The 19848-nt window shown below is 47.2% G+C and overlaps 1 protein-coding gene across 7 annotated transcripts in view; it reads right to left on the bottom strand.

Moving 5' to 3' along the window:
* HIPK2 (homeodomain interacting protein kinase 2) overlaps window positions 1–19848 on the bottom strand; it is a 133051-nt gene that overhangs the window by 76772 nt on the left and 36431 nt on the right. For all 7 annotated transcript variants that reach the window (XM_027449084.3, XM_027449100.3, XM_027449088.3 and 4 more), the window contains exon 2: window positions 15106–16204. In XM_027449084.3, coding sequence (XP_027304885.1) covers window positions 15106–16204 — 1099 coding nt within the window. The remainder of the gene's footprint in view (window positions 1–15105; window positions 16205–19848) is intronic.

Genomic DNA, 19848 nt, shown 5'->3' with positions numbered 1-19848 from the left:
AGAGTTTCTCTAGGAAGTCACACAGCCAGATCCATGAGCAGCACTACAGCAGAAGTTGCTGTCAGGAACCAAATGCCAGCTCAGGTTTTCCTCCCGGCTACGGAGACATGAAACCATCATAAACACAACTCTTCCTTTCCACTCATCAGGCTCCGCACTCAGCTGACAGCATCTTAAAGCTAACCCTGTTTGGCCAGAAGAACAGAGGACACTGAACAAGCACGCCTTTCTGTAGGAAAGTCCCCTTCTTGCCACCCCTTCCTTTTCAGGCCAGAGCTCCTCAGCTGACAGGAATATTAGAAAACCCATTCTGTCATACAGCCAGAAATTTCTGCTCTCATTCAAAACACTGAGCTCGCTGTGCTCCAACAAAGCCGTGTTCAAAACAAGCGTTGGCATGTGCATTTATGCGAAATGACTGAATGGCCCTGCAGGTTGATAAAAGGTTCTGGAGTCTTTCACATAAAACTAAAGTCACTGGTTTGAATCTGACCCGTATCAGTGGTGTCTGAAACTGGCTACAGCTGGAAGGCTGTTGGCATCCTGTCTGACAGGGCTGGTAGTATCAGCCTGATTCCTGGAAGACAAATACACCCGCTGTGTTGGTAGTTTGCACAGGGAGGTCAAGACTCAACAAGGAATAAATTTTGAACTTCCTTTCCGTGCGTGCTCTTTGTCCTGCCAACGCAGCCGGCGGCAGTGGTTGGTAGGCTCTTAAGGCCAGCGAGTACAAGGTACTTTCATGGATCGTGATAAACCTACCCAGCTGGGTTTAATTGAAAATATTCTGTATCATTTAATCCACTTTCACAAGCTATCTTCCACAGCCTTGTGAACCAGGACTTACACATGACACTGATGTCTCCAAGAGAACATGCTGGAAGAGTCCATCCCTCCCACACCATACAATAAAATGTTAAATCTGATGATTATCCCTGAAGAAGTAGGGAAAAAAAACCAAAACAAAACACCAAAACCATCCATCTGTAATCTGCCCTTCCCCCATCTCCCTAGGCCATAAACAATTCTGTCAGTTGAGTTTCCCAGACAGCTCAGCATTAGTGAACGCATTCCCCCACAAAAGAAAAAAAAACACAAAAAAAAAAAAAAAAAAAACAAAAAAAAAAACACAGGTACACAAATCCCCCATCCCCTTTGTTTGGGTACAAACACTTAGTTTGGGCAAGGCAAGAACTCACCCCTGATGCTCCCTCTGAAACTCAGCTCAGAGACCAGAGGTCTCTGACCAGGCCACAGCAGGAGCAAAATGAGGTGGGGAAAACCCAGTTTTTAATTGATACCAAACTAAAGCACGGTTCAGATCAAATCTCATTTTACTGGGATGTTCAAACCTCCTGCCAGCACTCAAACTGCTCTGGCTTTAGTCCATTGTACAGCAGCATGCTGATCACCTTAAAAATCTTATTAATCTGATGAAGAGTGCTCCCTAGACCTTACTTTCTGTAAAGTGCTGAGCTGCTCATCAGCCCTTACCAAAAATCACAGAAATAAAGCCTGATCCTCCCAGCGTGAGCTACAAGCTTTGCCCCTTCCTCACTGAGGCAGCAAACTCCGCTGGCTTGCTCCTGTTCACACAGCCCTGCACATGCTCAATAACACCATTGATTTTGTTTGTGCAGGCAGAGAGAATCCAATTTTAAAAAGCCACATTGATTCCCACCCATTAAAAACAGAGCAAGCTGCAGCATTCGCTAAATGGATAGAAAAAGACTGAGGTCAGGGTGGAGGGGTGGGAATAATGTCATTACTACAAGCTCGTTCTGAAGGACAGTTGCAGAAACAGACAATAAAATAGTAACCGTTTGACTTCACATTATTTGTTGTAGTTTCTAAATTACAAAAATAGTAATTCTACAACCTGGGAGTGCCCCAGCACCGAGAAGGAGATGCAAAACTGAAGGCATCCAAGAGCATGTAGCTGTGATTAGTTGATTTGGAGCATGAAAACGCACACACACGCAGCAAGAGAGGGCACAGATACAGGAACCGAGACAGCAGCAGTATCTGCAAAGGGCCCTGTCTGCTTTTCAGTTCTTTGTTTTCATACATTAAACAAACAGAGCCATTGCACAGGTCACTGAGGACCTTCCTTCTGCTTCCATGGCCCCAGCTGCACCACAGACAAAAACTATTATTATTCTCTAATGGCTGCACCTTTTGGACAATGATTCAGTGTTTTTCCCCCCCTCTCTTCTGTGCAGTGCCACTTAGTCTTTTGCTTCATTTTATGTTTTAGTTGCACACTCTTGAAATCTTCATGTAGCAACTAAGCATCGATGAGGAAGCTGTGAGTGGGAGCTCCTGCTTTTCGCTGCAGCTGCTCGCTGTGGGTAGGTCCTGGGAATGGATGGATGCTGCTGCAGCGGTGAGGGGCTGGGAGAAGCTGCTGAGTAGGGAGGGATGTGGTGGTGGTGGTGCAGCCCCTGGGGGCACTTCCCCACCCCAAATCTGGGAGCATGAGCTACAGACAGCCCCGATGCAGGGAGCCACAGCTGGTCAGTGACCAGCAGGCACAGCCTGGAGCGTGCCCACACCCCACGCTCGATGTAGTGGCTGAGCTTCAGTCAAACTCCACATGCCAGCAGGCCGTGAGGCTGCCCACATGTTGCAGAGCAGTCACTCGTCTTCCCAACTTAGTCGGAGGATGTGAGCAGGCAGGCGCTTGCTAGCACCGCTGAGGCTTTCGTAATTGGTCCCAGCTGGTTAGTCGTAACATGCCTTGTTGTTGAGCAACCACCTACTAACGCTGTCAGACATTCCCTGGTTGCATAAGGAGGGCTAGTTATCGTTATTAATTACGCACTGCCATGGGCCTGTGCCACACCGCACAGATAAGAAAGCCCTTAAGCTCCCAGCCAGTCATGCCCTCAGTGTGCAGGCTCCCCCCAGCACCATGGGAAGCAAGCTCAGGCCTTGCAGCAGCCACGGCCATCTCCTACCCTTCCTACCATGGTTTTGAAGCGACTTGGTCCTCCCTCCCCTGCTGGCAGCCAGCAGGGGCCAGGCCAGCTAGGCCACCACAGCAGCCATCTTGTGGAAGCCATGGTGTGTCGTTGTGTGGGCACGCAACCAAGAGCACCGCCGCCATTTCAAAGCATCGTGAAGAGATATACCCCATCGCATGGCCACATCACTGACAGGAGACATAACAGCAGCACAGCTTGAAGCCTAACCTTAAACCTACAAGAGGAAACGACATAGAAAGCAAACATGCTGTTCTTGGTGCAGAAGGGAAAGACCCAACAACATGGATCCCTCTCAGGAGGGAAAATGAGGCAGAAGCATGGGGGAAATGCAATGGAAGTGGCTATTCTACAAGCTGCCTGAGCCTACCAACAGCTCTGAAGATTTAAATCAGCATTTCCCAGCCTCCCTGCTTCCCCAGCTCTAGGTCCTCACTCACCATTCAATTTGAACTGTGCAAAACAAACAAACAAAAAAGAATAATAATCAGGGGCATTTTGTGCAGGAAGAACAAGCAGCATCTTTTTTCTTCCCTGTCAGTGGACCACCTTGACATCCCCCTTGCAAAACTGAGGACTGTAGTTATGTGCTGCATGCAAGATCCTTACATGCCTTAAAATGCCATTTTGAGGGCAGTAATCCATTTCTGTAGCCACAGGCTAACGTAAAAGCTGTGAGCTTGTCTAGGAGCTGGAGCTCCAGGGCTGTTTGAAAGCACACACCTTGAGCTGGAAATTAATCTCTTCAAATCCCACGTGAAACCACATGGCAGAATTGGGCTGAGAGGAGCAGTTCACGTTGCTGTATCAGCTGCCTCAAGCAACCCTGACCTTTGCCATCCATGGCTTTTATCAGAACTAAACTCTGTTGCCCTGGGTTTGCTCCTGCTGCTTCTCTCCCAACTTCTGTATTTGCTACCCTCCAGACCCAAGAAGCGCACTGAGGCTGTTAGGAAAATACCCTGACAACTTACAGGTAGGACAGGCACTACCGCACTTCTCCAGCTGCTGGGCAGAAGCAGCTGGGGAGATTTCTTCAACTCTCTCTGAGGAGGAGGCTGAAGGCTTGGACTCGTTCAAGGTCTCCATGGAAAAACACCCACCACCAAGGTCAGAGGTTGGCAACCGTGTCACAACACCGTGCTGCCAAATGCTGCAGGTTGGTCCTTCAGCTTCAATGTGAGCTATCTCCCTTTGCACACACAGTGCCTCTGATTGCCACACAGGAACATTTCACACCCGTTTACCACCACTCCTCGCTTTAACACCAGTTCAGATCATGCTTTAATGTTACCCATGCCTTTGGAAGCAAAGAGGGCAATTTGCAGAAGCTTAAGTTTAGTTTCTTTTGTGCTAGATCATAGATACTGATGCAAAAAGGTAATTCTCTAAATCTAACAAACGTTTAAAGTTTATTCTCAGTGGATTTATATAGACATAAATATACAGATTAAAAACAAGTAACACTTTGGGGGCTTTTTATTACCGTCTAAAGTAGCCAGGAACATGGACATTTTCTCTCTCTTTTCTATCTGCTTTCTTCCAACTGCACAGTTCAGAGACTTCATACAGATCAGAGACAAAGTTCAAACCAGCACTGACAATTTCATTAAAAAAAAATTGTGTTTTCTTATGTTCTTTACTCTTTTATTGCTATTTTCAAAATGAAGAACAGACCCTATCAAAGTGCTAAGGGCTGAAAACATAACTCTAAACCTGTCTCTAAATGATACACGAAACCCAACTTTGTGCCAATCCATTTTTATCATCTCTTTGTGGCCATAACAAAGCTGAGAACAAGAGCTAAACAATAGAGAGAAAAGAATAATTTCAACATAATTTTTTTTCTGAAAGTAACAATCGGTGGCAATAACAAGAACCCATTCAGAAGACAAAATGTTATCTTCCAACCCAGTTAGCATGTCTTTCTTCCTCTCACTCATTATATATCTCGCACATCACGCTATATTTTGACCTCGCTTACAAAGGAATACGCTTGGAAGCGACATCTCCATACGCGTATCAGCACAGCTACGTAGGCTCCAGCCCATGCTACCTCTCCCTTCCTGGGTCCCTCACACACCTGCTACGAGGAGATAGGTGTTATCAAAGAAACCTGCAGAAGAGCTTTACAGGAACAATGACATGGCAAGCTTATCCTTTTGTTTGTACTCATGCAGCCCTCCTGAACCGCTGATTTACATTGCTAACAATGGCAGGAGCTATATTTTTGACAGCTACGGGGACAAGACCTCTTAGGTAAACTTTATTTATTTTGTTTTAGATACAGACCTGCACCATTACTTCCTTTTACCTGCCGAAACAACTGGCAGTGTTTCATCGTTAACTTTTTCAGCATAGTAACCAGGAAATTCAGCTAGCCTCAGCTGAATGTGTTTACCTTTTAGATTTCATCTGTCCCTCTTAATATTGTTTTGAGGGTCAGGGAAATATTCCATTACCCTCTTGGATGACTACCCTGTTTGCAGCCTCCCACTGGCAAGCAAAACATTCTTTTGGGGAAGGAAAAAAAAAAAGTTTCCATTTATTTTGTCTAAGCCATCAGATCCTCCTTCCACCCCTACCACCCTGGACTTTCTTTCCAGTGCCCAGCTCCACGTGGAAGCAACTGGTTGAAGCAGGAGCCCTGACCGAGGAGGACAGGAGGAAGGTCAGCAGCTCTCCTGCACGCCAGCTGTCCCCCAGCCGTGCGTGCTAACCCCTGCAGTCACGTCTCCCAGCGCTACCTTTCTGTTTGAGGGCTGTTTGTACTCTGCTACCCTTCTGTCTGAGGGCCTCAGCCACAAAAATGATTGTGTGTTAGGTGCTGTAAACACAGCCCCCGCTGCAGAAAACACAGCTTCTGGGGAAGGCAGCCTAAGGTAAACAGCAACAGACACCTCCGGGTGGACGGGGAGAAAACGTGGTATTGCTCAGCAGTACTAGCACGAGTGAGCTCATCCCAAGACTTCCAGTTAAAGACACCAACTCATTGCAGTACCGCTCCTGTTACCAAGTTAACCGAAACCTCACTAGTTTTCTGTTGCCTGCTTTTATGTGAGCACCAGCTTCTGGAACAGACAATTTTCCCAGTTCTCCAACACTTCAGGTGGTGAGCGTCCTGGGTTCAGGAGCTGAGCAAGTCACCAAAGTAATCCAAGATGCTCCAAGCCTTCTGCAAAGGGAAAAGCTCAGTGATGACACTAAGAAACGTCCAGCACTTCTCACATCCCATTGCACTATGCTTATGCTTGAGAGGTTCTGCTTGGAACCTGCTACACATTGCAGTGGTTGGCAAAAATGAAAAGAAAAAAAAAATATATGAGGAAGAGTTAACCCAAATTCTTGATTCAAGTTCTCTTCAGTCAGACCCAGGTCAAACCCCCTGTACCTTACCCTGCATCCACCCTCCACACTGAGCCTTTTGAGGGGTACAAGTTTTGGAGGAGGTAGAAGTCTGTTACACCAGGTTAATGCTAATGCAAATCAGCAGAAGCAGGGTGGAAAGCACAGGATCTGAACATGCCCCTAAACAACAATACTATATAGTCATAGCAAAATAAAGACAAAACCTGTCAGCACAGCATAACTTGTGTCTGTGCAAGTAAAACAATAACTGAAATTACTTCTGTCCTTCGGTAAGGGGAAGGCAGAGGTCAAGCTGCCACTCAGAGACTCACAGTTTATTTTCCAGCTTGTCACAGAAGAAGCACGCTGTTCTGTTTGGAAATCAGCTATCCTGTTTTTAAAGCCTTCAGAGAGCAAGGAGGGTGAAACCTCATCTTCTTTCCTCCTACGCCTTTCCATACGCAGGGAATAGTGACCTCCAGGTAACCATCCTCTGCAACAGGATTTCTCCTTTCTGCCCACCCCCTCTCCAGCTTCCTAGAGCCACCTCCCTTTTATTTACTCTCTTAGAGCTGAGGCTCTCTCACAGTATATATACATACCTCTGTTCTCTTCTTTTTTTTCTTCTTCTCCCCATTGTAAAATACTGCAGAATAGCCTTTTTTATGATCTAGCCTAAAAGGAAAAGGACACTGAGCTTGCCAGTGTTACACCACTGGACAATGCTCTCAGACTGATTTTTGGGTAGCCCCACGCGGAGCCAGGAGTTAGACTCAATGATCCTTGTTGGTCCCTGCCAACTCGGGATATTCTCTGATTCTGTGATTTTCTTAAGCTTCCTACTTAAACAGGTAACAGCTGTGGCTGTACCTTAGCTTAAGCCAGGCCACAAGATTAGTGTTTTTCAAGCAAGATAACAACTCTCGGGTGCTTGAGAGGTGCTCATTTTCCCCAGCAGGACCTGGAGAAAGAAAATTACTGAGCTCCACCTGAGAACCTGCTGCACTTCTGTTCACTTAGGCTAATTTGAAGCACCACCAGTGCAGCAACTGGCTCAGGAAGTTAAGACACAAACATTGGGGACTGAAATGACAGCATTAAGGGGCCTGACACTGGGGAACCCATTGCAACTGAAGCATCTTCAGGTCATTTCTCTCTTCTTGTAATGACTCGTTCACGTATGAACCATCGTCAGTCACTTTCCTAACTTCGTAGCCAGTAAGCAGCAGAGCTGAAATGCTTTAAAATCAGAAAATGCCCTTTGGTGTAATACAGCTTCTCAGTCCCACCATGCTGGGGCCTAAAACCTGTGACCCTAATGAACACACAGACGTACGCAGCCAGCTTCCTCTGTGATACACACCAATCTCTTGCCTGCAGTGAGCAAACATACAGGGGAGATGTTACGGATACAAAAGCCTGATAGGATTTTTAAGTATGTGCTACTTGAGCAAAGCATCCCTGAAAGCCTGTGCAAATTGTGTTGCTAATGCCCCTTTCATATTTGGATGCGTGGATGATGAATCTCCTACTAATTCGACTGATTTTTGCTCTGGGAGCACTGATGGCAAGCCAACCGCCCGTCACCTCTTTCTGCTTCTTGTCAGCCAGCGCTGCTGAGAGCCAGGCAGTGCATGGGCCCCAACGGGCCCCGAAACAAGAGCAGAGGGACAGAGGAAACCACTGCACAACCACAGCACTCTCTCCTTCACTGACCGCTGTGAGAGGAGCAGCTGCCCCAGGCGAAGAGCCGGGCACCTTCTGCCCCACTGCGCTTCCTTCGCGTTTGGTGAGGAAGCGACGTGGGTGGGAGGAGAGAAAGGAGGGTGAACCCGAAGCCGCAGAAGCAAGCAACTCGGGGCAGAGACCAACCTGTAGGTATTTGGTGCACACAGCTGACACCGATGGCAGCCGGCCCCTGCTCACTAGAAAAATAGAAGGCAGGAAATCCTGTGACAGTCTTGTTTCGGTGATGATGTGAGAGACGCAGCAGCAGGAGACAACAAAACAAAAACCCTCTAAACCCCTGGAGCACACGTGGGCAACCTCCAGAGGGGAGCCTGGCACTTCCCAGCCCCTCGCTGCTCCTCCCGGGGCTACCAAAATGCCTCTGGCAGCGGGTGCAGAGAGGGCAGGGAGCAGTCCAGGAGTCAGGGCTGGGTTAATCAGAAAGGCTCGTGGATGGCTGTGCCAGGAGCTCTGAGATTGCTTCAGGAGGAAAGGTGGTAAGGGAGTGTGTTTGCACACTGCCTCCTCCTCGCAAGCCCTCTCGAAAGCTGGAGCTCAAACGTGGCCGTGTTTGAAGTGATATTTCCACGCCAGAAAGTGCCACTTTCCCTGCACCCAAGGCCATGATCTATCCTTTCCTGTATCTGCTGTTAACAGAGCTTGTAATTTCAGGTGGGGAAGGTAAACAGCTGGAAACGAGGAACTCCTCAGAAACAAACACTCTTCTCAACGCAAATCACTCTAGCAATGACGAACAAGGGACAAGAAATGTGGGAAGGGCAGGGTATGGTTAACAGGGGGCCTGCAGCCCAGATTTCGGGGTGCTCTTAGGTGCTGTTCCAGCAATTTATGGGGATTGGAGAAGCCCAAAATCTTTTTATTTATTTATTCATTTATTTATTTATTTATTTATTTATTTTTTCTGTGCTTAGCAGGACATTGCCAACCTTTTCCTTGTGCCTTTCAGCTGTGGTGTTTCCTCCTGCCAGACAAAGTTGTGAAGCTGCAGCTGACTTGTCAAGAACTGGTCCCTCACCTGCACCAGCTGATGCCAAACCGGACCCTCTGAGGTGCTGCTGGCGGCCACTCGGGTCCCTGTCCCTCAGCTACAGCCACAAATGGTCCCTGCTGATGGACACGCAGGTTCCTTCCCTTCCAGCCAGCACCATGAGGCTGGGATCTGCAGGAGGAATCATTACTGCCACCCCACATCTTTGCTGCGCAGGAGCTGGTTTGAAGGAGGGCAGCGGGGCCAAAAGGAACCGGCCCAGCACTCAGATATTTGCATTTTCCACTGTTCAGACATGGATAAGCCAAAAGGGAGCAGCACAAGACTTCTCCCTCTCCTCAGCCCATCCCCAGCATCACGAGCGGGAGAGGCAGGGGGAGAGAGGGGCAGATCGGTAACGTGGCCAGGACAAAGGGGCAGCTGCAGTGTCTGCTCGGAGCAAAAAGCCTAGGGAAATTTTTAGAAGGTTTCAGCAGAGAAAACCCTGGGGACACTCTGAAGAGATTGTTTAGGCTCAAGCATAGGCTTTTCTGTTTTAAATTAGACTCCAGAAAGGGAGTTATTTTGGAATACACACTGCATATCTTCTGCTGGATGCATCATGGGCACACCACCTGTTTACCATGCCTGCTCTGGGGTGATTTATACACAAAGGATCTTGGCAAAGAACTGTCTTCGCTTCACTTTTGTAAAACCAAAAACCAACCTGGCCTGACTATCACAGAGATGGGACAAAGCCAAAAGCTTTCAGCTGAGTGTCTGTTCCCTTCCAAGGCTTGGTGGTCTGGATACAAAGAAACCGAGATTCAATTAATCCTCGTGTTGGTTTTGCAAAAACATTTCTGCTGGATTTTGGTTCTGAAAAAAACAACTCCAAACTCTGGTGTCCTTGGGAAAGAAATGAAAGACTGCTGAAAATAGTGCAGTTGGAAGGCTTCTTTCCTTCACAAAGCCTTCCGCAGCGTCCTGCAAGCCTGTAACCCTAACAGGCGTATCACCACTGAGTGAAACCGAGTCTCGGCTGCTGAAAGGGTATGAGTCTGCATGCTGTCAGATGCTCTCATGCAAAGTGTTGTCATACTTTGGTCAGGAATCTTTGCAATGCAGTAAGAAACTAGAAGGAAGAGGGGAACTGCCTGTGTCAGTGCATTTCCAGTCCTCCCCTGCATACAAGCAGGGAGAGGTCAGCTTGAGGGGCTGGGCGGGTGCTTGGTGCTGGAAATGCAGCCCTGTGCCTACCATCCATCCACTGAACACCCCTTTTGGCCAAGACACGGTGTCAGCAATGAGATGTGCAACTCCTTAGTGATCTTTTTGGAGCAGCAGAAATGACTGCGAGCTTTTCACCCCTGGAAATGTGTAACTGAAGTAAATATACACAAGAAAACAGCGCTGCAGTAGTGAGGGCCAGGCAGCACCCAGGGTGCAGCGACCACAGGCATTGTGCCCGCAGTCCGGAGCTCGAGCTTCAGCAATCAACCTGGTGGCTTCGTTCCAGTCCCCAGAGGGGACTTCTCTCCTAAAACCATCTAGCTATCCTGCTCTTCACCCTGCAGAGACAGAGCCAGCAAAGTGGTGAATGCTGCAGGTAGGGTGGAGGCAGACTGGCAGAGCAATGAGGCTCCCACAGTCGCAAATGCAGTCGAGCCTAAAACAGCGATGATTTTGCAAGTCCAGAACGGCAGAAGATTTTGAAATTTAAGTGCATTAGCACTGTTATACAAGGACTTAACAGATGCCAGCGCACTGACTAACCTAATAAGCACAGCCTATCCCTGCTGCCATTACTGCTGCCTCACTGGAAGGGCAGTTTTGGCCAGGACGACGTGTGCTCTGAGTCACACGATGGGGAGGAGGCGGTGACGCTGCTCAGGAATCCACCTTGCTGCGTGTGGCTGGAGGATGATACCTGATGTCCACGTGTGGCAGGACGGAGGGGACACAGACAGCTTAGCCCCCGGCATTCCTCGGGACCAGTGCTCACCTGGCGAAGCGTGCAGAGCTAAAAACCACCCGCACACCTCGCTGTTTGCTACACAAGGCACTCAGCAGCTGACACCATGCGCAGAGCACTTCTTGCCTGTGTATCTTCTTGCAGTGAGACCGACAGAGATAACCACCTCCTCAAACTGACGCTCAGTTTCATTCTCTGTTATCAAACCACCTGATCAAAGGCCACTTACCCACACTGCAGACGTCTCAGCCCATGGCCAGACATGCCACATACCAAAGCCTCTGGAGAACAAGGCATCAAAACTACACTTATCCATTAACAGTGCAGGGGTGACAGCCTCTATTTACTTTGCAAATTCTGAAAGACTTAAATCTCATAAGGTGATTATGCCATTAATTAGTGAAATGCAGTCATCTCTGGGGTGTAGCACAGCAGCTGCTTCGGCTGAGCAGCAAAGAAAAAAACAAGCAGGCAGCGTAACATGGTGGTAGTGCCCCAAAGAGAAGTCAGCCCCTCTCCCAGAAGGTATCCCTCTTTCCTTGGCAGTGTGTGAATGTTGACTCCAGTGTCTGGGGGCATCTGATGAAGCCTGAGCCCTGCATTTTGCAGGATATGAGTTTTCCTGAGAAGCTATACATGCAGGGATTATAAACCCAGAAGGGGTCTCTGGTCAGTCATCCCTCTGACCTCCTGAAAAACAGACCACAGAGCCTACCTGAATGATTTCCCCTTCAGACTGTGGCATTTTTTAGGAAAAACACACAGGCAAGAGCACCGTATGACAAATGCAGGTCTGAAGAAGGCACGTTTGTACCACGGCGAATTTACAGACTGAAGCTGCATGGGAGGAAGGAGGCTGCTCCCCGAGGAAGCCCATCTCCTCCGGCTGAGGCCTTCAGCCTGCGAACGGTCCCTGGTCCTTCAGGGGCAGAGTCAGTGCTGGCGCTGCTCCAGCCAGGTGCTGGCTGCTGCTCATCACCCTTCAGCGAGCACGGGGCTGGGGCAGGCACCGGGGATCTGGTGTTCCCAGAGGAGGATGCTCAGAGGCGAGGGCGTTCATGCGAGGCGCACATTAGCCCAGCACGGCCCGCCTCAGGTCCCCTACAGTCAGCAGAGGGGGAGGAAAATCTCCGGAGTATCAATTAGGGCAGCAGATCTAGCCTGGAGGAGGCTACGTCCTCTGAGAGGGACGGGAGAGAAGTTTTGCTAAACTAAAGACATTTTGCTGACCTTTTTTGATACCTCCTGTTTTGCAATGCCACCTCAACAACACTGCGGTCCTTCTGGCCTAACCCGACAGAAATATTCCTGATGTGACAGAAATATTCCTGATGTGGGAGCGCTCAGTGAGGGCTCTCGAGCTGCTCCAGCGATGCCATACACCATCTCCCCACTGTCCTGCTCACAGGAAACCTGCCTGGGGATCTCAGCGTATCTTCAGAGCATGTTACATGGCAGCAACGGCAAATGGCTCCTGTGCTATCTGCAAGCAGAGGAGAGAGCAGCCCTGGGACTGTCTTATTTTGCTGGAACACACCGATTCTGGTCAAGAAAGAAGACAAAGTTTGTTTCAAGTCCCTTCTGTCTTCCACCTCAGGGAGAAGGAAGCATGCCTATCATTTACAGGAGCAGGAAATGTCTGTGAGTCACTGCTGGGAGAATTACCAGGGCTCCACAGAACTCTCCTCACTTGAAAGGAGTTGGCCACTACATTCCTGAAAGTAGTGTTAAAAAAAAAAAAAATGATAGAGGGAAAATAAAAAAAATTGTTACTAAAATATGGGGGTCAATCTGGGAATTCGCTCCCAAAAGCTCATAATAAAAAACCTCCAGCAAAGAACCAACCTCTGTTGTATTTCTTAGCGCTCTGCCTAGTTTTTCCTTAAATGTGCAAGTCACTTCTCTGGCATGTCTGCTTAGAGTCTAAAAGGTTTTACTCTCAGGAAGCTTTTCCTTCACATTCAGCTTAAATGTGCCATTTCTGGAAGTCATCCCCTTGTCTTTTACACTCTAGCAAGCAAAACAAGTGTAAATTAAATGGAAGACACATGAAATCTTTATAAAGTCCTGTGTTTCCCCTAGCTTGAAAGTTCCTTCTCTTTGGAGCAGAATAGGTCTTTATTCTGTGCTGTATTTTTCCCCATTAGAAAATGAAGAAGAATATAAATTTTCCTCATGACTTGAATTTAGCTTCATCAGCAGCCCCCTGCCGATGTAATTCATCCCAACAAGATTCTTTTTTTTTCTTTTTTTTTTTTTTTTCCCCAGTGAGCCGCTGCCCCTTTTGCCCCTCCTCCCGACAATTCAGGCAGGGAAAACAAGAGAGGAATTAGACAGACAGAACTTATTATCTAACAAGCTGCAACTTCAGACCAGGCAGGAATAACATTTAAAATATAAAAAGCAAATTTTTATCAAGCCTTCTCCTCCCCAGAGACTGCCACAAAAATATTCCTTGTTTGTCGCTGAGAATGAACCATTTTTCTCTTTCATTTCTGCTTTCTGTCACATATTTCATTTTGGCTGCCCCTTCTGTCTTTCAGCTTGGGACCTAGGCTGCTAATGCAGAATCACAGATAACTCAACAACAAAATGCCTGTATTATCATTTTTTTTTTTTTTTTTTTTTACAAGTCTGCCAGGTAATTGCAACCCTAAAAGCTTTTGCATATTTACCACAGAAACATGTCTCTCCTGGAGGATGGGACTGTCATCAGGTAGAGTATTTCATTTAATAAGCCTCTTCTGAGGTACAAACTAGGGCTGGGGATTTTTTTCTGGCCTCCTTCAGAGTAAAGGACAAGCAGATAAAAATCAGCTGCTGCAGTGCTACATTGTCAAAGTTCCTGTTCCTGCGAAAATTAACTCTTAGTGAGCTCAGAGCTCAGGAAGGTTTTGTCAGTGGGATGTTTAACAAGTAGGAAAAGGGTCTGAAAACAACTCATGTGATATTTTTTCCCCAGTCCTCTCCATGCATAGGACAGAGCTCTTTCCTATTTACAAAGAGAGCAACTACCCTGCTTTTCTGTAACCCAGCTGATGAGCTGTGCATGATACCAGGACAAATTTTCATTAAATCAGTTCATCAAGAAGGATTGCATTTTCCCTCTTTGCCCCTGTTTCACAGAATTACAGTAACAAAAACATGGCCTAAACATTTCTAAATTCAGCTGTCCTTTAAAAGAATATGCCTTTTTTTTTTCTTACTTCCTTTACCCTAGCCTGAGCTAGCAATAGAATTGCTTTTCTCGGCTCTTGGGATGCCAAATCAAGCTGAGTGGTACCAAAAAGAAGGTCTGAGGAGAACATCTATGAAGGGTACTTGTGTCTTGGAGTCAAGACAATGACCTTCCAGGCTCATGAGAAGAGGCTCGTTTGCCGAAATGTTTAACAGACTGAAGGGGAATACAGCTGGTTCACACATTTGCTTTGCATGCACCTACGCAGAGGTCATAAACTCTATCCCAGCACGACATACCTGTCATTAAAATCACTGCGAGTGGGAATCAGCAGAGTGGGAATCAGACAGGCCCTCAGTCCAACCCCAAATTACTGACAATACTTGTTCATCTCTACCAACAGCATCCCGCGTGGAGAAAAAGTGGTTTTGGCTAACCTTGTTTTAGAAAAATCCTTGCTTTCACTTACAAACAAAAGCTAGAAGATACAGCTAACATACGGATTAATTGTTTAGGTTAAGGCCTTTCTGAAACCAAGAACCTACTTGTATTGACTTGGAAAGGAAATGTAGACTCCCCAGATCCAGTCCCTCTTCTGGAAACAGTCTCAGAGAGAAGGAAGCACAGACAATGGTGAAAGGCTTTCTAAATTGTAAATGGAAAATTCTTTTTTTTTCTTTTTTTTTTTTTCCAACAGTCAGTATTTTATGGTTATTTACAAATTGACTATGGTTTTCACCACAAGTAAACTCCAAAAGCTGAGCATATTCGTATCGCCAACAAGCCTTTCTAAGAGCCACCCCAGTTTAGGATTAAGGGATGACTCTCATCTATTTGCAGCAAAGAAGGAAAACTCCCATAGGTAAAATACTTCTAGCAATGCTACTTGAGCCCAGTGTCTTACCTGTAATATCTGGATTGAAGGTAGGTAGAACACACAGCTTTAGACACATGGCTAGCTGAACCGAAGTCTATGACCTTGACCCTATATGGCTGTCGGGATGGATCTACCAACATGATGTTCTCTGGTTTGAGGTCAGCATGAATCAGTCCCAGGCTTTTCAACTTCATTAGGGCAGTTGCTACCTGCTGGAGAATTGGTCGAATGTACTTAAGGGGCAAAGGACTGAATTTGTTTTGTTTTAGGAAATCATAGAGGTTCTGCTCCAACATTTCAAAGACCAAGCACGTGTGATTCTTGTGCTGGAAGCACTCGTACGCGCGGACAAAGTTGTAGTCATCCGCGCTTTCTGTGCTCAGCCGAGCCAGGATGCTCACTTCAATCTGGCCTTGCCGGGCATAGGAAGGATGGTTCTTTAGGATCTTGATGGCCACAATCTCGTTAGTGCCACGTTTCCAGCATTTGACGACTTGTCCGAAGGTCCCCCGGCCAAGAAACTCTAACACTTCGTACGTGTTGGTCATGGAACAGAGCACCTCATGTTGCACCAGTTGGTAATCCCCTTCGCTGTTGGAGCCACTGTTTTTGGAGGTGGCCGTGGAGGTGGTGGCGGTGGCTACGGTGGCCCCACTGGCATTGTTCTGAATCATTGGTGGATGCTCCTCGATGATCTGCACGCTGCTTGTGTTCTCTATCTCCTCACTCTTCCGCTTAAGTCCACATTTTTGGTAGGTGTCCAGAAGGCTCACAGTGCTGCGACGCATCAGGTTGTGTGGCCCGCCCAGTGTTTGCCCAGACACTGCAACCACACCAGAAGTGCTGTTGGCGGACGTCACCACGATGTGCCCCGTGCTTGCTGGGAAGATGATGGTCTGCTCGTAAGGGATGCTTGGATTGGGGATCTGGAGGGAGGCGTTGACGGCTGCTGCGGCGGCTGCTTGGGAGGACTGCACGTTCTTGCTCTGGCTGTAGACTTTGCTGTGTGTGCCGTACCCGGTCATATCCCAGTTCGAACTCGGCTCCACTTTCAGTTTCTTCACGCTACAGAAGGCACTTGACTGAAGGGTGTGAGGAGAGAAAACTTGCACATGCGAGGCCATACCTGCAATAAAACACCAGAGTGAAACCACAGTGTCAAGACGCCTTCCCCAGCTTTTTCCATTTGTTCGGTGGCAATAAGGGAGAATGGGATACAGCCTTCATATACTGCACACGCACAAAAATCAAGTTCTTTCAGAAATATGTATTCAACACAAATAAAAAATGATGCTCTAAAATAAATCATTACTCCCAGCTGAACTCTACTAACAAACACTGAGACTTCTGCTCTCTTGCTCTTCCCCTTCTCATTTTTAATAACGAGAATGTAAATGTTATTTTTACCTCCTTTGCCTAAGGAGACTCCTATTCCCATTGTCTCCAGGAATATACATGTACCTAGATCGCTTTTGCTGATGTAAAATACTGCAAAGCATTCTGCCTGTGGAGGCCAAATCTCAAATCCTCAGGCTCATCCTGTATTAACAAGTTTGGCAGACGTGACTTAAGACCTCTGTTTACCCCCATAAAACCACTGCGTAGCTGCTGGCTTGCAGAGAGCCAGGATGGGACCAGGAGATGACACACCATGACAAGCAGAGGTGCACTGACAGAGCTGAAGAGCCAGGACAGAAGCAGCAGATGATGTCTCAGGTTGCTTGCCAAGTCTGTGTGTGGGAATCGTGCACAATGCTTGTCTCTGCTCAGGGACACTGATGATGGGAGTTAGACAACACGAGCTTCACCGTGTGCTCTTACTTGTCTCAGATTTGTAAAATTGTGTTCATCTCCTCTTATTCACAGTGACAACACTGTCACTGGAAAGCAGATCCCCTGGAAATGAACGGCATTGTTAACGATACAAGGTACAAATTAGCATGTGGTGGAATCAAGTCCTAATATAATTTATTTTTTAAGAAAAGAAAAAAAACCACTGTTTTTCTTCTCCTGTAGGAGAACTAATGATCTTCTACACCATTATTCAAAAAAAAAAAAAAAAAAAAAAGAAAAAGAAACCCACAACCTCATAATCAAAGTCAAAATAAAGCATCACTGAGACAGGCTGACTGAGGAATCTGGGTAACATCCCACTGAAACAGAAAATGTTCCTGTTCAGAAGGTGGTCCATGGAGAAAAGGACGCCTAGGTGCCAGCTTTCTGCTGGCTCTCCCTTCCCAGGGCAGGGATGGTGCTGCTGGGGCGAAGGTACTGAGAACCCCACAAGTCTACTGGGATTTTTACGGAAGAAGCCAGTGCCCGGCGAGAGTTAAAGCAGAAAGGCACACGCTCCTTCAACCCTTCTGTCTGTCATCAGTGTTTCTTTTTAATAAACCAGAATGACTAGGGAAGAAAAAGACAATATGCTGAGCTGGCACCGCTGCTGAATTATTAAGCACAAACATAACCTTGACTTGTTTGCAGCTTTAAGAAGTTAGAAGCTGAAGAAATGCTTCAGCAACAACAACACAACAAACTCGGCAATGCGCATGGATGACTCCTTCACGTGGAGACCTCCCAGCTCCCTTTCCTCAAAGAAGCCCGTTCTCCACTGGTCCTTGTTCTTCTGAAGATGTTCTGGAGTCCGTACGCACACAGGTGCAGTTACACTCGTGCACACATACACATACACACCCACATTGAACAACACGAGCATTATTCCACACTGCCCAAACCCTGCAAACCGCAACAAGCCCTTCTTCTCAGGCAAGCCCACTGCCCCTAATCTCATTTTTGATGCCGTTTGCTGCGATTCATATTAATTCCCCCTCCATAGCCTATTGGGCAGCAATTTCCAAAGCTCTTGCAAGTCATCCCCCTCTAAAAGCTTTCTCTCCTCTCCTTTCCACGGGGCGATGATGTGGCCACAGATGCCGTAGCACGCGGCGGGCTCGGAGAACCGCAGCAGTATTACTCAGCTTGTCATCCCGGACACAAACGTCGTGTGTGAGTGAGCTGAAGCTGTGTTTGTTTTTCCACTGATTGAGAAGAGTCACGGTGTTCTTTCTAGTACAGTACCAACCTTTCTGGAGATTGGGGTTGGCGTGATGTATGTTTTCCCCCTGGACGCGAATAATAAAGCAGATGTAATTGGTAACATATTGTGGAGCTAGCTGAGGTGTAATTTATAGCTTTATGGCTTTCATTTCGTGGTGTGCTTGAGCAATATCTCTTCATATAAAATAAAAAGGGGGAAAAAGGATTGACGCAGAAGAAGGAGAGAGGTTCTTCCCACATGTTCCCCTGGAAATAACCCCCGAAGACTCAGTCTCCCCCAAATTAAAGTCTTGGATGAGGAGCACAGCAGCTGCAACTTTCTCAGTGCTGCTGTAAAAACCAGGATAATCACCACCATTAAGAGCCAGACTTTCAACTGGTGCAAACTGGCAGAGCTCCAGTCGGTATCAGCTGACGCTAAAAACAAGGTCAGCAGTCACTCAACATTGTCAACGTCAGATGGCTGCCTGTGCCCCTCGGTGAAACGAGTTGTTGTTAGGGCTTGGTTTCCACATCAACAAGCCCCTTGCTGTCCCTGCAACACTGTTCGCACAGGAACAGGGCACCCTGTTACCCCAAAAACAGGGGAGTGGAGGAAGGAGGTAGCTAACAGAAGGACTTTGGACTCCACTGCTGCCACTGCCACCCTTCTCAGAGGTCGTACTTCATTGTAAGAGAAAGGTATTTTTTTTCCCTGTATGAAATCTTCTTCCTTCCATCCAAAATGATTTTTTCACATCTGAGGTTTTAGGGACACATGTCGTAGGAGAATAGCTCGGCTAGCTCTTCAGCACAGTCCGATACAGAGAAATTACAGTCTGACTGACAGCTTGGTGATGGGAAAGGAAGGCTTCCACAGCAAAGTCATTTTTATTGCAAATTTGCCTGTGCAGCTAATGTGAGAAAAACACAACCTCAAATTTCCTGAGGACATTTTCAATTCATGCTGGTGGCATATTCTTTTTTTTAAAAAAAGATCTTTACTCCACAGCAATGGCAGAAATAGTAGTAAATGTGCACAGGAGTTGGAGGGCTTGTTACAGGGATCAAATTCCACCTTGCAGCCTGCGATACGATTTACACCTTCAGCCTTTTGATAACTGGCAACGACGCCAGTGAAGAGACAAGCTGGCTGCAGCATGATGATCCATGCCAGCCCAGCCCTGTGGCCACAATGCCCTCGAGCATCCCCCAGAGCCAGCCACTGGGGAAGGAGCATCCTCCTCCTGGGCTTTGGAGAACACGGGGCTCATTTTGATATCGCCCCCATGCTCGCTTGGCGACTCTCTGGGCTGGGAGCTGAATCAAGGCTGGGTGCGATGCATTAAATAAAATTGATAGTTCCTTTCTTTAATAATGAGTTTTAGTGTGGCCATTTAAAGCTCTCACACAATTGATAGTAACTGGATTTAATGGGGCCTTCCCTGCCCTTGATATGACTTAGGTAACTCCCTGCAGCATCCATGTGAGCCGAAGTATGGACTGTGCAGCAAGGGGACAATATTAAAACAGACCGAATGACTTTTACTAAAAGACCCGACTTTTTTTTTTTTTTCTTTTCCCAAGAACTCCTCCCACATTGGCTTTCACTTAATAATAATTTAGCAGGTGCTGTTTACAATTCAGATGGCCTTCTTCTACATGCACACATCACGCAGCCGCCTCACCACAACTTCCAACAGGTTTCAGGGAAGCGAATGAGGTAAAGTTCCC

The sequence above is a fragment of the Anas platyrhynchos genome, chromosome 1 (assembly GCF_047663525.1).
Source record: "Anas platyrhynchos isolate ZD024472 breed Pekin duck chromosome 1, IASCAAS_PekinDuck_T2T, whole genome shotgun sequence".
NCBI lineage: Eukaryota > Metazoa > Chordata > Aves > Anseriformes > Anatidae > Anas > Anas platyrhynchos.
The sequence above is the reverse complement of the archived record's forward strand: the minus strand, read 5'-3'. Positions and strand labels throughout refer to the sequence as shown.